At 42.8% G+C, this 19,111-nt stretch overlaps 3 protein-coding genes across 3 annotated transcripts in view; 2 read left to right on the top strand and 1 right to left on the bottom strand.

Annotated features, from left to right (window-relative positions):
* LOC124997323 (proline-rich protein 29-like) overlaps nucleotides 1-3,530 on the bottom strand; it is a 26,447-nt gene extending 22,917 nt beyond the window's left edge. The window contains exons 1-2 of the mRNA XM_047570936.1: nucleotides 3,398-3,530; nucleotides 2,633-2,825 (exon numbers count right to left, since the gene is read on the bottom strand). The gene's annotated coding sequence lies outside the window, so the exon portion shown is untranslated. The remainder of the gene's footprint in view (nucleotides 1-2,632; nucleotides 2,826-3,397) is intronic.
* itgb3a (integrin beta 3a) lies at nucleotides 3,210-13,569 on the top strand. Its single transcript, XM_047570933.1, has 15 exons — nucleotides 3,210-3,650; nucleotides 4,552-4,637; nucleotides 4,842-5,046; nucleotides 5,272-5,524; nucleotides 5,645-5,807; nucleotides 5,946-6,107; nucleotides 6,212-6,307; nucleotides 6,411-6,500; nucleotides 6,610-6,744; nucleotides 6,829-7,258; nucleotides 10,429-10,651; nucleotides 12,029-12,129; nucleotides 12,266-12,382; nucleotides 12,796-12,962; nucleotides 13,098-13,569. The coding sequence occupies exons 1-15, from the start codon at nucleotides 3,578-3,580 to the stop codon at nucleotides 13,161-13,163; spliced, it is 2,367 nt and encodes a 788-aa protein (XP_047426889.1). The 5' UTR covers nucleotides 3,210-3,577; the 3' UTR covers nucleotides 13,164-13,569.
* Nucleotides 13,570-15,576: 2,007 nt separating this feature from the next.
* mettl2a (methyltransferase 2A, methylcytidine) lies at nucleotides 15,577-18,989 on the top strand. Its single transcript, XM_047570934.1, has 9 exons — nucleotides 15,577-15,753; nucleotides 16,258-16,346; nucleotides 16,633-16,901; nucleotides 17,490-17,539; nucleotides 17,644-17,704; nucleotides 17,795-17,934; nucleotides 18,046-18,152; nucleotides 18,411-18,476; nucleotides 18,563-18,989. The coding sequence occupies exons 1-9, from the start codon at nucleotides 15,602-15,604 to the stop codon at nucleotides 18,724-18,726; spliced, it is 1,098 nt and encodes a 365-aa protein (XP_047426890.1). The 5' UTR covers nucleotides 15,577-15,601; the 3' UTR covers nucleotides 18,727-18,989.
* Nucleotides 18,990-19,111: the final 122 nt, after the last annotated feature.

The following is a 19,111-nucleotide window of genomic DNA, read 5'->3' on the forward strand; positions in this document are numbered from 1 at the left end:
CTTTCAACCCCCGTCACCCCAGAGGGAGCTGACATTCCTTAAAACATCCCCCTTTCCAATTAACAGATTTCTCCTAAGATGTGCCGTTATTAGCTGATCAAGGCTCACGCAGAGCTGCGAGGAAGAAGGCTGTATCCCTGGGCGAGCTGGAGAAGGAGAGCAATTAAATACCAGGAAATGCGTTTAAAGGGCTCTTTGTAAATATTAAACAGGAATAAAGCAATTGTTACAGAGAACGTGTCAGGGACCGTCTTTTGATCTATGGAAATCTTAATCACGCAGATGTAAATACGGTCATTAATTACGCGCTGGTACAAATTGCAAGGACGCAGCGCCACAGCGGAGTGGCGCCCCACATCAACCCCACACCAAGCAACCATCAGTCATCAAAGTTATTTTAAGGAGATAATGACTTCATCGCTTTGATTTGCAGGGAGATATTACACTCTCCACGAGTGTGCGTGGCCCCCGCTGCAGCCTCTCCGCTTGGATGCCTGCGGAAAATCTGTTTGTTTGAGACACAGATTACAGCATTCATAAATCTAATTGAAGAAATTCCTGATCTGTCTCTCCAGTGCAGACATCCTGTGAGCTCAGCCGCCACCCATAAACTTCATTTCCAATTAGACACATCTCCACGTCTCAGTAACGCAGGCCACCACGAGAAGTCTGCTCTCCTCCTGCCTTCACCAAGTTGCTTTCTTTGTTCCTCCTTTCTTTCCTGCTGCCTCTCTTATAGAATTTAACAGCGGGCTACGTCTAATGTCTTTGAAAGAACACAGAACAGATAAGCTCTCCTCTTTCCATTTCTTCGTCCCTCATGTGTCCTCAGAGTTTATTTATTATTTTCTTCTCCTCATATATCCTGTCATCCCTTGGGAGGGAAATGTAAGCTGCAGATCAGAGACTAGAGGAGGAGGGAGATGAGATATAGCGAAGGGTGACAACCCAAATACACATTGTCCGACGTCAGCAACTGTGGGGCACGTTTCATAAGCCGGCTGACCACTCACCTGGGAAAAACTCATATCTCCTCACTTGACCCTCCCACCTGCCCGTTAAACCCAGCCAAGCAGCAAAGGGTAAGCTGGCTGTGGTTAACCAAACACGGATTTTCTCTGAATGATTGTGTTTTGATATTGGCTCTTCGCAACAGCATTCTCAGACTCCGTGAAAAGCTTAAAGGGCTCTGGATAGATCGGCAACGCAGGTCAGGACCCCTCCATCCCCCTTTCTGCCTCCAGCCCTCCCCCTGCACCTCTCGTTCCGTCTTAATTGGCTGCCATCTGACCCGCCGTGTGGCTCTTTATTCAGGGCAACAGGCGCTATGCTCTTCCCAAAATGCCATTCATCTGCGAGGGTGGTAGCCGCAGATGACTCTGCAGCCGATAGATCCAAATCAGTCAATACCGAAGAGGGGTTTTCATTGCCCACAGTGTATTACCTGCACCACCCGCCCACACTGAGAGCTTAATGCCAGCAGAACAGTTGACTATTATAGCTTTTCTACTTATTTCTCTATTTCTGTCATTTCTTCTAGCGGCAATTCTTGGACACGGGTGGCAGTAACTTAGCAACCAGCCAGAGAATAAGAGCAGGGCACAGGGATAAAGATTCAATAAATGGACAAATGCAGAGATAAGAGGCATTGTCTGCTTCTACAAGCACCGCCACACTCACATCACAACCACCACACACATCCCAGATTTGGTTTCTGCATGGCAAGCTTAGCATTTATCCCACTTTCTGCCTCATTTTTCATTTCTTTCTTCTTCTTCTTCTTTTTTTTTTTTAAATTGATTTCTCTTGTTTTGGAAGCTGTCAAATTTCAGTGTGTTCTGCCATTCACTATGGGAAGAGGCTTTCTGTGGCAAGGACTTAACAGGTTCATAAATTTAGAAAGAAGGAAACAGAGAATGGCTATATGGAGTTTACATTACACAGCAATTGCTAAGTCAGTCCCTTTAAAACAAACAACTCCAGGTCAGTATATGAACTCTGCTGCATATGTGTATTTTCCCCCTACAATGCATTCTACCACTGCACCTCAGTGTACGATGGGTCAAGTTTTTGGTTTTTGATCCAGTGATCCTGAGCTCACATTGTGCACTTTAAACGATTATTCCAGATTTTGCAGGTCATACAACTTTTACATGTTGTTCTCTTTTCTGACCAGTAGAGGGCAGGACGACGTGCAATGCAGTTCATATTTAACATGATGCAGGTCACCTGAGACGGGTTTTACATGCAAATTAACAACGATGGTCATCTACGGTGTTTAACGCAATTATGTAATTGCTACATCCAGTCAGGTTTAAAGTTTCTATCTGCCGCTGCACTCATTTTGATGACTCTGCAAGTGTCGAGCTCATCACAGATGAGGACAAGGAAAAAGGGCCAGTCCATGGCTTTGTGGACTGGTGCCAGGGCAACCGCCTCCAGATTAACACAGTTGAATTTTGCTGCAGGTGGAGACACTTTGTTACCATATTAGTAGGAAAGTGAGAAGGACTGGACTGACAACGCTATTGCACTCTACGGTAAAGGTCAACAAAGGCCTGTTAGAGACACTCCAATCCGCATATACTATGATGTGGTCCACTGGACCAGCAGCATTTCAACGAGACCTCACCCACTCCCTGTCCTGGGATGCTCCCTTGATCCAGCGCAGGTGGTGGGGCAGAGGAGGAGGTTTACATCATCAGTCTATCATCCTTGGAGAACTCCGTGATCCCTGGGCAGCTCCTTCAGACACAGGCTGCGGTGAGACACGTCAGGTTCTTCCACCCTGATGCTGTCAGACTCTACAACTATAAGCCTCCTCCCTGTACACCAAAACCACAGACACAAGAAATTAAACTGTCATTTACTTACGCGCGTGTACAGTACATGATAGTGTCATTATCCTACGCGCTTCTGTCATGTTTCCCCTGTCGCTGTTCTTGCTGTGGTTTCAATAAAGGAATAAAAAAACTTAACAGGCTCACTCACAAAAGAAAAGGAATGCGGATTAGTGTTGATAGCCACTATTGCCACTATTGTTTTTTTTTTTTTTTTTTTTTTTTTTTTTTTTTTTTTTTTTACACAACTGTAAATGAGGCGATGTCCACACCTGTAAAGCAAGAGATTATGGTGACTATTGTGAGATTGTTGTGATAATTATCAGCTTTCATTAATTCTACAAATACATGTTGCTCTATCTTTTCAAGGAAAAAGCAATTAGCCATATACTTAAGTTAGCCTATTAGGCAAACTCCGTGTTACCCTCACTCTTCACCTGAGTTCCAGCTTGCAGCAACGTGCATAGAAACACAACTAATATTTAGAAAGTCTGGTGGATGCAATAAACGCTTTGCGTGATCGCCCACTCCTCGTTGTATTACAGCTATGTTCTTACCCAAGGTTACCAAACCTCTGATCGAGACAAGTTCCAGCGACTTGAGGTTTTTTCATTCATGAGGCGGTAGGCTGTGACCCAATATGCGGAATGAGGAAAAGCGTTCAAGCTGCGAAGTGAACAAGCCCTGAAGTATCCACAGAGGACTCATCTAAGACTCGGCTCCGTTACGCTCCAGTCATGGGAACGTTAATAATCCGTCTGGGGATAGGTCTTCTCGTTTTCTTTTTGACCTCAGCATCCAGTGTCTTCGGTAAGATGTGTTTTTTTATTTTATTTTTTAATCATTCCTCGCGCTAACTTTAAACATGTTCACCTGCTGCTGAGTTGTCCCGGACCAAAGTTATAGTAGGACACCTCAGTACGCACCGGTCTCTGTTGACGTAGAGTGATCACTATATGATATTCATAAATCTAGATTCATTCACTGTTAGATGGCTTGAATCCCGCGACAATGCGGTTGAATCTGCGCCCCTACGCTGGACCTTTCTCCACCTTTCCTTATAAGGGGCTGAAAAAAGTCGTGAGCGAATTTCCCGTCCACGGACTCCACGGTACTCAAGAGACAAGTCGAGATTACATTGATCGCCGCACACTAAATGCGTGATTGCGGTTTGGTTGTGGAATACTTTTGTCTTCTCTGAAATAAACTGTCTGAATGCAGTCTAATTAGGAATAAGATAAAGTCTGTCAATAAATGAAACAACTGAAAACCCTTAAACTGTAGTAAATAAGTTGTGTATTCGCGCCAGGGTGCCGTGAATGGCAAGGACGCCGGTGTTTTCAGGCACATAATTAATAGTTAAAATAAATATGATAATGTTTTCATTTCATTGTCAGATTGCTGATGTTTTATTCAAATTTACCAATTAACACTGTTTCACTGCTGAACCTCAGTGGGCCACACCCTGGGGCCATGTAGGATAACTCAAAAGTTTGGAATTCATTTGTCTTACATGACACATTTAATGCAGCTTGAAATAATTAATTTAATGTGTGAGCTGCAAGTATTAGCAAAAGGCCTGTATGATGGTATCTGGATTTGCGTCAAAAGAGCTTCCTGTCAATGTAACGCTGATTCAGTGTTATCTATATACAGCAGCTCACTTCTTTTTTTCTTTCTTTTTTCACTTGTCTGGGTGATATTATCACAGGTTCCAACATATGCACATCCAGAGGAGTCACCACTTGTCGAGCCTGCCTAGCCGTTCACCCCAGCTGTGCATGGTGCTCTCAAGAGGTAAAAACACATACATTGTCTCGTAGCTCCTCCCATTCATGGCTGCTTGAAGCAAGTTTGAACAAAACCTGATTCCCCCACTGCACTCCTCTATTTGTCATCCATTGATGTCTCTTCTCTGTATCTTAAATCGCTGTCGGTATGAGCATATTTCTTCTAGATTTGATCACAATGTGCTCAGCAGAATGGATGCGGTTGTTTTAGGTCTTTGGGAAGGGGGGGTCCGGCACTTCTCGCTGCGACCTAAAACAGAATCTGGTGAAAGGAGGCTGCAGCCAGGCATCTCTGGAGTTTCCCTCCAGCACCTTGACTGTTGAGGAGAATAAACCACTCAGCGGCAAGGCATCGGGTGTGACTGATGATGTCACACAGATCAACCCTCAGAAACTCCGTATGGTATTAAGACCAGGTTTGTCCACACCCACTAGAAATCATCAATAAGAATACCCACAGGATCTGATACTTCCCAAGACCAGATACATTCAGTGGTTGCATTATGAAGACAGAAAATGAGGGCTATTATTATTGCTCTAGTGGCTTGAACTGCTTAATAATATTTAAGTTTAATTTCAGTGCAGTTAATCGGTTTCATCATCTTCTCCAATTGTGTGGCCCTCTTATCTTCCCCCCTCAGGTGATGCCAAGCTTTTCACTGTGTCTGTGAAACAAGTGGCAGATTACCCCGTGGACCTCTACTACCTGATGGATCTCTCATACTCAATGAAAGATGATTTGGAGCGCCTACGCACCCTGGGCAATGAGCTAGCTTTAACCATGGGCCGGACCACAAGCAACCTGCGCATGGGCTTTGGTGCCTTTGTGGACAAGACCACATCCCCCTACATGTATATGTTCCCCCCAGAGGCAGTTACAAACCCTTGCTTCAGGTAGGAAGGGAGAATATGGTTGGGGCAGAAGTATTATTGCATTCTGAGAAAACCTGTCCATCTATGTTTAACAGCCACAATTATTTCACCTTTCCTTTTTCACCTTTCCAATGTAAACAGGATTGGGACCGATTGCCATCGTCAGTTTTCGTTCAAGAACGTGTTGTCACTGACAGAGACGGTAGCTCGCTTCACTGAGGAGGTGGAGAAACAGCAGGTTTCTAGAAATAGGGACGCTTCGGAGGGTGGATTTGATGCCATCATGCAGGCTGTAGTATGCAAGGTATTCAAAAAAAAAAAATAGAATCAGATGCAGAAAAACATGCTCATTGATGTGCAAAACATGTGCTTGTGCATGCATACAGTACACATTTGACTGTCTTAAATGTGTCACATTTATTTATGCGTTTGTCATCATTAGGACAAAATTGGCTGGCGTCCAGATGCCTCTCACCTTCTGGTGTTTACCACTGATGACAAAAGTCACACTGCTCTGGATGGACGTTTTGCAGGCATCGTCCAGCCCAATGACGGACAGTGTCACCTTGATAACGAGGATACGTACAACAACTCAACTGTGCTGGTAAATGGAGACATTTAAGTACACCATTAATTCAACTGTGACTGGTTTTAAGAGCATTTGGAGTGATTCATTATTTCCATGATAATGCTTCCTGCGTCTACCAGGACTATCCCTCTTTGGCACTCATGATGGAGAAAATGTCTGAAAACAACATTAATTTAGTTTTTGCGGTGACTGAGTCTGTGGTTCCGCTTTACAAGGTAAACAAAGTGAACTAATCGTACCACAGCATTAATGTATTATCAGTGTCGAATAAGTAAATAAAATCAAAAAAACTCAATAATGTCACGTTTCTCCTGCCAGGAGTACAGTATGCTCATTCCAGGCGCAGTTGTGGGAAAGCTGTCTCGTGATTCCGGGAATGTTATCCAGCTAATTGAGACAGCCTACGCGGTAAGAACTGCCAGAAAATAATTATATGTCCAAATGCATTCTCAATTACATTTGAATGTGTGCGACAACTAAACAAAAAACAACCCATGTAATTGATAACTTTATGTAGAACATTCGCTCTAAAGTGGAGCTGGAGCTGTTGGGAGTCCCAGAGGAGTTGAACCTCTCCTTCAATGCCACCTGCGTAGGTGGAGAGGTCATCCGTGGACTCAAATCCTGCTCTGGCCTCAAGATTGGAGACACTGTACGTATCGGCAGAGATGGTGATATGTCTCATCCACGTGCAGCTTTGCATCTGGTGCTCACAGACGCGTTTCCTCTTCTTCAGGTGTCTTTCAGTGTAGAGGCTCAGCTGACCCACTGCCCCAGCAAGAAGAGCCACACATTCACCATCAAACCTGTGGGCTTCAAGGACTCCCTGCAGATTACGGTGGACTTTGCCTGTGGTTGCGACTGTGAGTCAACGGCACAAAAGAATAGCCCCTTCTGCAACAATGGCAACGGGACCTTTGAGTGTGGCGTTTGCCAGTGTAACGACGGTCGCCTGGGCCCGCGATGCGAGTGCTCAGTAGAGGACTACAATCCTACTGATGATGACAACTGCATCCAACCACCAACCAGCCGCGTGTGCAGCGGAAGAGGCGACTGTCTGTGTGGACAGTGCTCCTGCCACTTGAATGAGTTTGGTCAGGTGTGGGGAAAGTACTGTGAATGTGACAACTTCAACTGCCTGCGCTCCAAAGGGGCTCTGTGCTCCGGTGAGTACATACAATTTGTTACATCAGGAGTGTTTCGGCTTTGCCAACAGCACTTGAGCATTTTGATAAGACATAAACGAGGAAGAGCTCAATGGATTTGACAGAGAAATGACAAGTACAAAAAGCCTTTAATGGCACCATGAGACCAGCACTCATTACTGAATAAATGGATAGAAGTTGTTAAACAACTAGAGCAAAAACAATTCAACCAAACTATGAAAAAACATAGATTTTTCTCATTAGTGTTCTCACTGACTTGGTGTGGTGGAGTCAAATGGTGTGTAAAAGTCCGTACTATTATCACAAAGTTAAACCAGGAAATGGGTTGTAGCTCGATAAGTTGTTCTTGGTGACTAATGCAGGAAAGATGATGTTGCTCTTTCCTTCCTTTCCCCCTCTCTGAGGCCTCATCTTAGCACAATGGGAGGTAGTTTGTTCTTGTATATCTCAGTTTGTAAACATTCACGTCTTAGTTAGTTTACATAGCTTTTAGTGAGCTTGATCAATCAAAATAGACACAATGTCCATTCTTTAATTATCATAGATAATCTGGCTGATAAACATAACCACTGCTGCTTACAAATGAGCAATTCTCTGTCAGGCCTGTAAACGAATAGTCGATCTAGACACACCCGATCGCTGCAGTGCTGCATGATGTGTTCTCACTCCCCATTACAAGTCTGCACAGCTCAGTGCAGTTACTCAATTACATCGATAAAACTTTAATAGGCTCTGTCACTGGGTAGTTTAATGTAATAGCAGTTTGGATATATGAGTGTGAAGAAAGACACTGAGCTATGGTGGAGAATGGCAGAATTTTATCTTTGCATACATTAAGCGGAGCAGACTGTAGCTGTATATGCGAAGTCTGACTCAAGTGGAATGAGGAGATTCACATGTTTACATGCCAGACTCAGTCTGTGAACATAGGTGTATGTTTTCTGTTACTATGGCCATGGCAAGGACAGGGAAATGATAAATAAAGGCATCTCCTCTTGGACCTGGAAAAAGGTTTATCATCAATCAGGTAATAGCTGTGTCTAACTAAAACACACTGTCAAGTTAAGAGGTTACGAAGCAGCTTGTTTGGAGCTGAAGATTAGGATATCTCAGGTCTGTTGCACTGAGTTTGTCGATACTTTATTATAGAAAGACACTTTTATCATTATATTGGGAGCTGAAATGTCCATACGTTTGAGCAGTGGGTTAGGGTTAGGTTTAGGGTTAGGAATTCTAAGTGCAATGCTCATCAGGTGGCATACGTTATATGACCAAAACGATGTAGATATACTGATTTAAATGTACTCATCTCACCTGCATTGTCCTCTAAATTTACCTTTTAAAACTGCACTGAGAAGTTTCCAGGAACGCGACATGTATCAACACGAGACACGTCAAGGAGTTTGTCTCAAGAGGGGTTGTTTTTTTACTGAGGAGCTTGGGCTCCCGCACTCACCTGCACACACAATGACATAACCTGTATAAGACTAGCCACAAAGCTCAGCTGCAGTGTCTCAGCGCAGTCGTAATGTTGTCTTAAAAAGAACAACTAGCAATTGGCCCCGGTTCAATTGAAGCTACAGAGACAAAAGGAGTTCCATCTCTGTGATATCCCCTGGGGCTGTGTGTTTCTTCCACTGCTGAGAGGCTGTGGGACCGGAGCAGGGCCAGGGAGCAGGAGTCAGCAAGTACAGCCTCAGGTCCCATAAATGCAAGAGAAGAGAGAACGGGAAAGTTTGCATTCCTCTGTTGGCAATTTTCCTGACCTCATTCCTCTCCAGCATGTGTCTCTCCACACTTCCCTATAGTATCCCTTTAACTGCTTGTCCTTTCATTGTGTTAAACTTCACTAAAGCTCTGGCATGTGATTAATGGACAGGATTACTGTGCAGTCTCATGGGGGGGAGCAATCTAAAAGAAATCCCCTTCGTGTATATATAAATCAACTACAACTAATGGGAAAAAGACGATGACGTCAGCTATCGTCCCAAAAGTGACTCAGAGTTTTTTGTTTGTTACATGTCTCAAATGTTATCTTACTGAAAGAGTAAGAAAGATTGTTCACTGAATGTACTGCCAAGCCTTTTATGTGAGGCCGTTAACCATTAACACCACCAGTAACCACATCTCATTCTAGCCCTGCCACAAACACAGTCCTAAAGAGAAGATTAGCCGAGTGGATCCTGGGGGAATTGCTTCTTCGATTTTACAACTGTAGATGATTTGTTTTCCGTTGTGAAATTAGGGACCATTGGACCAACCCTTTGTGTCATTTAATGCCCCCCTCCCACACCCCCTCACCCCCCTTCCCGATGATCCTGCCGGGCTGTGACTCACTTTGCTCTTAGTCATCCATTGCCAAATCCTGTTTAGTATCCTGCTAAGAACGTTGCAATCTCTGGGGCCTTGCCGTTGTTTCTGAGGGTAGCTTAGTGTGTTGACGTGAGGTGTCTCAGCCATCTGGGGAGGAAAGCTCACCCCCACGTCCCGTCAGCAAATGACAGCTAACACGCTTCCTAGAATGACCTGGCCTCTGTGCTTTCACTTGCTTCTGTGGACACTCGTAATGAGATCAAGAACCTCAGACTGTAACTTCAGTTACAGAATTACACAAAGGGGACACTTGAAATAGATGGCATTGGTTGTTTTCATATCCAGGGGCTTTTTTGTTTTAATTTAATAAATCAGTTCATCAATTAATCAATCACAACCAACTAATTGTAGAACAGATGACATTCTAATTTTTGAAAAGGTGTCAAATTATAGATAAGTGGCCAAATCAGTAACTCCAAAAGCTGGTGATTACATGTTTGCAGACAAGTCCAGAGATTTGCCTGAGCATGCATCAAGTGTTTCAAAACACTGGTTAATAGGCAACACATTTACAAGCACTGTGGAGATGAAACAATAGAACAATAAAGCACAGACCAACACTCGTCCTCATCCTGTTCAAACAGATTCATTAAGTACAACAAGTACACAACACACACAACACACACACACAGACACACACACACACACTAATGCAGTTGTGCAATATGTACTTTTTAATTTTGCTTGCCAAGCCCCACCCATGTACTTGTGGATGTTCAAAATATTTTTGAAAGGACTTCAGGGTCAGACATAACACTTAATACTCACAGGACGACTGTTTCCTGTCATTCTTTCAGATCACGGAAAGTGTAACTGTGGCTTCTGCCAGTGCGATGCAGGCTGGAAAGGAGAAAGCTGTAACTGCACCACACGCACAGACACCTGCATGTCCAACACCGGCATACTTTGCAGTGGCAGGGGTTACTGCGAGTGTGGAGTCTGTCAGTGCACTCAGCCCGGTGCCTACGGAGTCACCTGTGAGAAATGCCCCATCTGTCCTGATTCCTGCACTATAAAAAAGTGAGTGTTCGAAGGAACTGGACAAAATGACGCATCAAAACTGTTTCTTTCTCAGTGACACAGTATGTTTCATACAGCACATCATTTACAACATAAGTTTTGTCCTAAGGATATCATTACAGGTAAGGTCATGGGGTTTATTTCAATAAATGCGCTAAGCAAATTATGTACAGTCTACCATGAATTTAGTTCATTGTAAATCTTGTATCCAAAATTTTTTATTTGATGTGATGGGGCTTCAATAAGGAAACTCATGGAATGTCAATGGAAGTGCATCGTCCTTTGAGGATCTTTAATACTATAAAGTCGTTACACAAACTGCCTTACTGCAAGTTCATCTGTTTTAAATGACTAAAAACACCCCTTTTCTCTAACTTAAAGAACATATAAAAGGTGATAACAAAATCTTATAAATAAAACCCTTTAGTGGATACAATGTCTTCCACTGGCTCACACTGGCCTTGTAACAGTACTAAAACTAGAAAGTGTGAAACAAAAATGTATTTACCATCAATACACGATCAATACATATACAACGACCAGACATAACATTATGACCGCATTCCTAATGTTGTGTAGGTCTCCTTTGTGCCTTGAAAACCATTCTGACTCTTCAGACTCTGGTGTCTGGAAATGGAATGTCGTTAGTGGGTCTTTTGGAGTGTAGGAGGAGGGGATCTCTTTGGATCAGGCTTGTTCCGGTGCATCCCGCAGACTTGAATTTGGAGGCCAGGTCAACACCTTGTGCTGTTCTTCATGTTTATTAGTTGTTCATACACTGTTTTTTGTGTGTGTGTGTGTGTGTGTGTGCCTGTGTCAGGCTGCCATCAAGGAGTGTCATTACTATGGGGTGGGGGTGTCTGGTCTGGTCTGGTCTGGTCTAGGTGGGTGCTACATGTCTAAATAACATCCACATGAATGCCAGGTCCAAAGGTTTCCCGCCAGAACAATGAATTGTCACAAGATGGTCAGTGCTGTTTACGTCTCCTGTCTGGTTTTAATGTTATGCCTGATCAGTATACATGCATCGTTATCCATGGTAATCAGCAATGGCTGGTCAGCTGAACAACTCGTTTTGCCATCTTCAGCCGCTACAGCTTGGTAGGAAAACATTCTGATGGAGTCAGTTTCACTTTCAACATTCCGAGATGTTAGCACAAACTGCTCCCCCGCATATTTTATTTGACAGATTAAGGTGTAGTGCTATGTGAAAGGTCAAACATGTACGAACTTTCTACGTGCTTATCTTTTTGTGTGTGGAAACTGAACCACATAACTGAACTGCAGTCAAAAAGAACCAATTCACGCATCCACTGGTAGAGGGAGAACCGGTGGTGTACACTGTACAAGGGTAAAAGTGTGTGATTGTGTTTGCAGGGAGTGTGTTGAGTGTCAGCACTTCAAGAGAGGACAGTATGCCAAGGACAACACCTGCAACCGATTCTGCAAGGACGAAATTCAAGTAGTAGATAAACTGGGTGAGAACTCGCCTCGCTGCTATATGCTGTGATCCTATTATCATGTGATAATGTTAAACTGTTCCACTCCTGCTCCTAATGAACAGCGACTGAAATATGCACTCATCTTATACGTCTCATGATCCTTATCCCCCAGCCTTCCGTGAAAAGTCAATGAACTGCTCATACAAAGATGACGAAGGCTGCGTGGAGCACTTCCAGTATTATGAAGATGACAGCGGCAAATCCATTCTGTTTGTGGAAAAAGAACCAGGTACTGTAAGAGTTTTGTGTGGATGTATGGGACATTTTAACAGCCACCGAAGTGGGCGTTATGATAGAGGTGCATTATGAAGACAGAATAGTGGGTTCTTAAATAAGTGACATTTCGGTCTGTTTCTGGCAGACCATGGCAACAGGGGAACAGCGTGTGCACCTAGCAATGTGTTATTATTATCAAAAGAGCATATTAGACAGTTTCCCACAGCTACGGACTACTCACACCACAGAATATTAGACACATAGTGATGAAGTTCCATATTACTGGGGAATTATGTGTGGCATGTTAGAGTGCAGGAGTGGCTTAGCTTCATTCATTCTCCGCTAATTAGCAAACAGAACTGAATCCAGCACTAGACATGAGCTCTCCTTCACTGCCTGTCCCTCTTCCTGTCCCTTGTCTCTCAGTGTGCCCTGAGGGTCCAGACATCTTGGTCGTGCTCCTGTCGGTGGCCGGAGCCATTCTGCTGCTCGGCCTCGCTGTCCTCCTCATCTGGAAGCTGTTGGTCAGCATCCACGATCGCAGGGAATTCGCCAAGTTTGAGGAGGAGAGAGCCAAAGCCACATGGGAAACGGTGAGAAATATCTACTACTAAAACACTAACAGCTTCTTGTCCACTGAAATACTACCAATGTAACGACCGAACATGACTGCCTTCTAAACCATATTTGGATTTATACATCATGACCTGTGCTTTTTCATTTCCCAGGCTAACAATCCTCTGTATAAAGGTGCCACCTCCACCTTTACCAACGTAACATACCGAGGCCAGTAACTGCTGAATGCGATGGAGGGAATCTCAGGGGTCATCGACAGAGTGGGAATGTAGCAGCACAGAAATGAATTGGAAAATGCTTTACACTGTCATGTGCCCAGCTACTGAAGAGCGGTAATTGCTATTGACAACATGATGCAACAATTTTACATACTGTAAAAAACGGTTGCAGCTGTTCACATATAAGTCACAGGTGGTTTGGGTTTCTGCTGACATGACTGTAGCACGCACTTACTGCTGAACATGCATTTATGCAGGAGTTCATTATTGTAAACTTCTACGCTGTCACTCTGCAATATTTGTTGTTTTATGTTGTTGATGTTGTTGTGTTGTTTTTGCCTATTTGTTGAATATGTCCCTGATTACCTTATTTCTTTTTAATTAAACAGAGCGTGGATCAATCATAGAGCAGTTTAGCATTTTACCTAAAATACATACCATAGCATTTTGTTATCAAGGTATTAAGACGGCAGGCTTCGTGTGCATGACAACTGTCCTTTTTCTCCAAACACGCAGCACAGTGGTAACAGCTGGTGGTAAAAAAATATGTTTAACCACTTAACTGCAACCTCAGTGTGTGCAGACCAGGTTTGCAGGAAACTTTGTGGTAGGTTTTGCCTGAAATGAAACCGACAAACAAATGCCACACCTAACTGGCAGGTGTTGTGCTTAATATATATTTATATCAGATTTTATTGCACAACAAATGACATGCGTGTCATCTCTGACAGTGTTATTGTTCAAGGATTCAAGTGTTTTTATTTGTCATCTGCAACCATACAGAAGCATGAGACGGAACGAAATGATGCACTCAGGTACCGGATCATTTACCATAGCAACTATAATATATAGATACCAAGTAAACAGCACAGATAAGAATGAAGACAAACAAAATAAAAGATAAATAAAGTGGAAGTATAAATGAAAACGGCAACAAAGCAGCAAGAATTTGAGCAAGTTTGTGCAAGGAAAACTCAGTTGTGCAATCCACACAGCTTCACCAGAGTTTAACATTCTTACAGCGTCTGCGGAGATACCTCTTGCATCTTCACAACAACATCTTGGAGTCAGCCCCTCCACAACAACCTCCAGATGTTGATGTTGTTGTGGAGAGGCTGACTCCAAGAGTCCTTCGTGAAGCCTTCACTACCCTGTGTTGAGTGTTGGCTGCTGTCTGTGTAGGGATGGGCACTGCTTATTGCTGTCAAACTGAACTGCCTCCTGAACAAATAAAGTTATAGAGAATTGGATTGAATTGAAGGGAACAAAATACACTACAATGTAGATATTTTGGTATCACAGCAATCTAACCGCCTCTCAGGATGTAGCCTGCAAGCTCATTTCACAGTTTGTCACACAAAGAGGATGCCTACAGAGCTGATTTCACCAACAATCGTATGATCCTTGATGATGTGAACTTTAATCACACCATCACCACTTCCCCCACTTGAGGTAACTTCCTCCAACAGCGGTTGTCTGTAACTGTGTCGAAACATGAGTTATGACAGCAGAACAAATATGTGTAATTTCTTCTGAATTTAAAGTCAGTGGAATTTAAAGTTTGCTCTCACTGTTGTACACTAACAACAGACATGCCTGATAATTGCTAGACTTCTGCCATCTCTTGCATGCAGTGGTCTAAATAATGTGGTGATATCTTCACCACCAGGAGGGTAGTCAAGATCATTGCTCAGTCAAGATGTTCACTGACGCTGCTTTTGCTGTTCTCAATCTAGTAATAATAATAATAATAAGGTTTCTCTGGGGTTGCACTCACAATTAAGTTAAATGTGTGTATGGCAGTGTAGAAAAAGCCTGGTTTCCTTACAGTCTATAACACTACTATATAACACAGTGATTGCACTGCCTTTCACCCTGTGAGTTCGTTTTTGTGTAGGACTCATGGATATGATGTACCTACCTCTGCCTCTAAGCTTCTGTATGCTCTGGATAAAATAAACAAAAAAAGCGATTATCTGGTTTGTTTGTTGTTGTTCTTTTTTCCGTGGCAACTGGGGCAAATGAACTCGACCACTACCTTGTGCTATCAACTCTAAAGTGCGTCCAGTGTCGAAGCATTTTTCTCTCCAACAGGTGTGTCTCACTGCGACTGAAACACTCTGACAAATGTCTCCCTCTAGTGTATAAATACTGTACTGCGCTTCCCTTCCACAGCACACGTGTGGAGGAGAATCCTAGAAGTTCAACAAAGTAGAAAATACGTAAGATATTTCTTGACAATAAAAACAGCGTAATTTATTAACGAAACATCCACATGTCGGTGTAATTGTGTTGCATTACCCCACTGATACTTCTTCTATCCAGTATTTCTACGGTTCTGTTTTTGTTTTTTTGTTTTTTTTTTTTTAACTCCCCGCCGGTTCTTGAATGCACCATAATTAAACGTCCGGCCCTTCTTCCGTCGCGTCATTTCCAACATGGCGGCGCCCCTCACTGAGGATGCAGTGGAGGGAGGCAGCAATGAAACGGGGCTCATCGTGACAGAATCGTCCAGCGGGGATATCAAGAGACCCCAGTTCGGCACACGTTTCCTCACAGACCCGCGGCAGGTCTTCCAGCACAACGCGTGGTAGGTGTCTTATAGCAGAAAAGGACAGACCTGTGTCCATGTGGACAGTGTCCCCAGCCTTGGAGACGTTCACTGCTCATAGTAGTTCACCATGAATTCAGTAGTTACAACTTGCCACCGATTAAATTGCTTTATATCTGCTGCTTTATGTGGGGGTCCACCAACGGAGGTGTTTTGTTGTGGTTACACAAAATTCTCATCGTAGTACCTGTATGTATGTATATGAGTGCATGTTAAATGACAAAAAAATTGAAGTCCTACCAACTCACAGTTCCCAGTTTGATTATTATTATTATTATTATTACTCAAATTTCCAATTTGTTTTTTTGAATTCTAGCTCAGAACAAAAAAAAAAAAGTAATGCTGCACATTCTAGTGTCATACATTATTATAATGTATTTTGACAAATGGACTAGCCTTGAAAACCACAAGAAAACCTTCATCTTCAAGTGTTCCTGGGCTGGTCTTCATCAACAGTGGATAATAGTGTTTTGTTGTCAACAGGGACAACGTGGAGTGGACTGATGAACAAGAGGCAGCCGCCAAGAAGAAAGTCTTAGAAAACAATCAGCCACTGCCTTCAGAAAAACAAGGTTGCATTATTGCTGTCCAGGCTTGTGGCTCACGCATATAAACCTCACATTATGACTGATGTTAAGAGAACAGCGTTCAGCAAAGTGGCATAATTATTGCCTCTTTTTTTTTCTTTTTTTGTTTAATTTGAGTTTTTGTGAAGTAAAAACTGAACAGCTCATATTTATTTTTAATCTTTGTACATTTGATCAATTTAATTAACACAAAATAGTCTCTAATCAATTTTATACATGTGCTATATAAACACTTTGGACTCTGGCTTTACTCCCTTACCTTTTCTTGCAGAGGAATTTGACAACCGGGCCAACGAGTACTGGAACGATTTTTACACGATCCATGAAAATCGTTTCTTCAAAGACCGCCACTGGCTCTTCACAGAGTTCCCAGAGTTGGCTCCACAGTGCAGCCTGAACCATGAATTCTGTCCTGACGTCACTGGTACAGATGACAGAAGACAGGACAGTCTGGATCAAGAACAACACGGGGAATCTGCTGCTTTGTCTCAAACTTATGAGGACTTTCCTGGCTCCTCTGCCTCGTACCGCATTCTGGAAGTAAGACATAAATGCAAAAGGAAAAGTTTGCATAGTTTCTTGCTAGACAAACACTCTTTAAATACCTTTTCAATCTCAGAAACATGTTAACTGACTTAAAACTGACATGTTAGTGATTAAATGCTTTAGAAGAATTTCATAAAAATGATGCGCTGATTTGAATGACTGGATCCATCTGCTTCATTATTGTCTTGCATATGGATTGCCCACTTACAGTTAAAACATTTTCAGTAAGAAATGAACAGGTAGCATTCAGTTGTCTCAAAATATTTATTAGCAAATGCAGAGTAAAACGCTCTCAGCCATTCAGCCTTCAAGTTCTTATTTCATGATCTCACTGAAGGATGCATAGCTAGAAAAACACAACATATATGGCTAGTAACAGTCTTTGGGTTACTCGTGGATCTCATGTAGTTACCTTTCTTATTGTTTTCCTAATCAAAACATTTTTTCTACCTTGACAACAGTTTACATTTTAGCAACTGTTGTTTCTTGGTGGGATTTGTGCTTTTGAAACCGTTCGTATTCTGTTTATGTGAAGAAGTGGAGTCAAAAAAATTGTCGTATGAACTGATGCATTCTGTGCAGGTTGGCTGTGGTGTAGGGAACACTGTTTTTCCAATACTAAAGACCAACAAGTAAGTTCAGACAAGATGCTGGCATTTAACAGCACTGTTCTTATCTCTCTCACAGGGTAATATGCACAGGAAGCCATAACTGCAGCTTGTTTTTTTTTTTGCAGTGACCCGGGACTCTTTGTGTACTGCTGTGATTTTTCCAGCACTGCTGTGGAGTTGGTCAAGGTCAGCTGATTGGGAAATCATAAAAGAATGATTTGCACTCCTCTCAAAAGTTGTGGGCTAACAGAATCAAATTTGCTTCCTCGTCGTCAGACTAATCCAGAGTACGACCAGGGACGCTGCTTTGCCTTTGTACATGATTTAAGTGATGCGGAAGCCAATTACCCCGTCCCCAATGGAACACTTGATGTTATAGTGCTAATCTTTGTGCTATCAGCGCTGCATCCCAACAAGTATGAACTTCTTTCTTTGCCTTCTTTCTTTGCCTTCTTTTTTCTTTTTCTTCCGATTTGCATTTTTGTTAAATACTGTAATCGTTGCCTAAAATGTTTGCCCCTTGTCAGGATGCAGGCATCCATCAGTAGACTAGCACGCCTGCTAAAGCCTGGAGGGGTGATGCTCCTCAGAGATTATGGACGCTACGATATGGCTCAACTCCGTTTCAAGAAAGGTGAGGCGGGTTGTCTTTCTAGTGGCATCGTGTTAGACCCTTCAAAGCAATATTGTGCATTTGAGCATTTCAAATTGCAGACAAAGTATTGTGCTCTGCGCTCTTAAACAATGCTAAAAAATCTTATGTAATACTGGCTGCACAAGACCCATTAAACCAAGGGTATTTAAGTAATACAAACAGAGCACAAATTAAGGGGGCATTGTCTGCAATTTGCTGTAGAATAATGCATATGTTTTATCTTTTTACTTGTTTTAGGAAGGTGTCTTTCAGAAAACTTTTACGTCCGAGGTGATGGAACAAGAGTATATTTCTTTACCCAAGGTAAAACTAAGAGCAGTTCCTTAAAGAAGGGTTGGAAATATTCTGCAGAATTGTATAACGCGTCTGTTCTTCTCTTTGAAATTCAGATGAGCTTCACAAGCTGTTCACTGAGGCTGGCCTGGAGAAAGTGCAGAACCTCGTGGACAGAAGGCTGCAGGTGAACAGAGGAAAACAGCTCACCATGTACAGGGTTTGGATCCAGTGCAAGTACCGCAAGGATCGAGTTCAGCCACCTGAGACGCAGGGCTGAGGAGGGGGAACGCACCTAGCGCGACCTTCAGCGAAAACTAAGTGCCGGAACAAAGGCAGTGGACTTGTTTTATAACTGGCTATACAAATGATGATTTCTAATTTTCGACTGATGTGTTCAGAGAAAGGGCTGGTTACCTCATATGAGTGTTTCTATTCTGCCAGATATTGTTTTTAATCAGCTAATGTTTTGAAATAAATTTCATGATTTTTAAGAAAACTTGGATCCTTTTGTACATGAAAAGAATAAAAATCTGAACGGCATTTCTATTGAGTATTTTTAAAGCATCCTTCAATGGCGGATGGAGCCCCTAATTTTATATCTGTCCTGATACTACTTTGCTTGTCACCGCAACCTATTAAACCCCAGACCTCAGCTCCCCAGG

This window comes from Mugil cephalus, chromosome 20, assembly GCF_022458985.1.
Source record: "Mugil cephalus isolate CIBA_MC_2020 chromosome 20, CIBA_Mcephalus_1.1, whole genome shotgun sequence".
NCBI classification, from domain to species: domain Eukaryota; kingdom Metazoa; phylum Chordata; class Actinopteri; order Mugiliformes; family Mugilidae; genus Mugil; species Mugil cephalus.

Bases quoted from the DNA above. Each gene is read 5' to 3' on its own strand.
- mettl2a (XM_047570934.1), top strand. From the start codon at position 15,602: ATGGCGGCGCCCCTCACTGAGGATGCAGTGGAGGGAGGCAGCAATGAA. The intron at 17,540-17,643 runs GTAAGTTCAGAC...TTTTTTTTGCAG, and splicing joins CCAATACTAAAGACCAACAA to TGACCCGGGACTCTTTGTGT. The intron at 18,153-18,410 runs GTGAGGCGGGTT...TACTTGTTTTAG, and splicing joins TCAACTCCGTTTCAAGAAAG to GAAGGTGTCTTTCAGAAAAC.
- itgb3a (XM_047570933.1), top strand. From the start codon at position 3,578: ATGGGAACGTTAATAATCCGTCTGGGGATAGGTCTTCTCGTTTTCTTT. The intron at 6,108-6,211 runs GTAAATGGAGAC...TGCGTCTACCAG, and splicing joins ACAACAACTCAACTGTGCTG to GACTATCCCTCTTTGGCACT. The intron at 6,745-6,828 runs GTACGTATCGGC...CCTCTTCTTCAG, and splicing joins GCCTCAAGATTGGAGACACT to GTGTCTTTCAGTGTAGAGGC.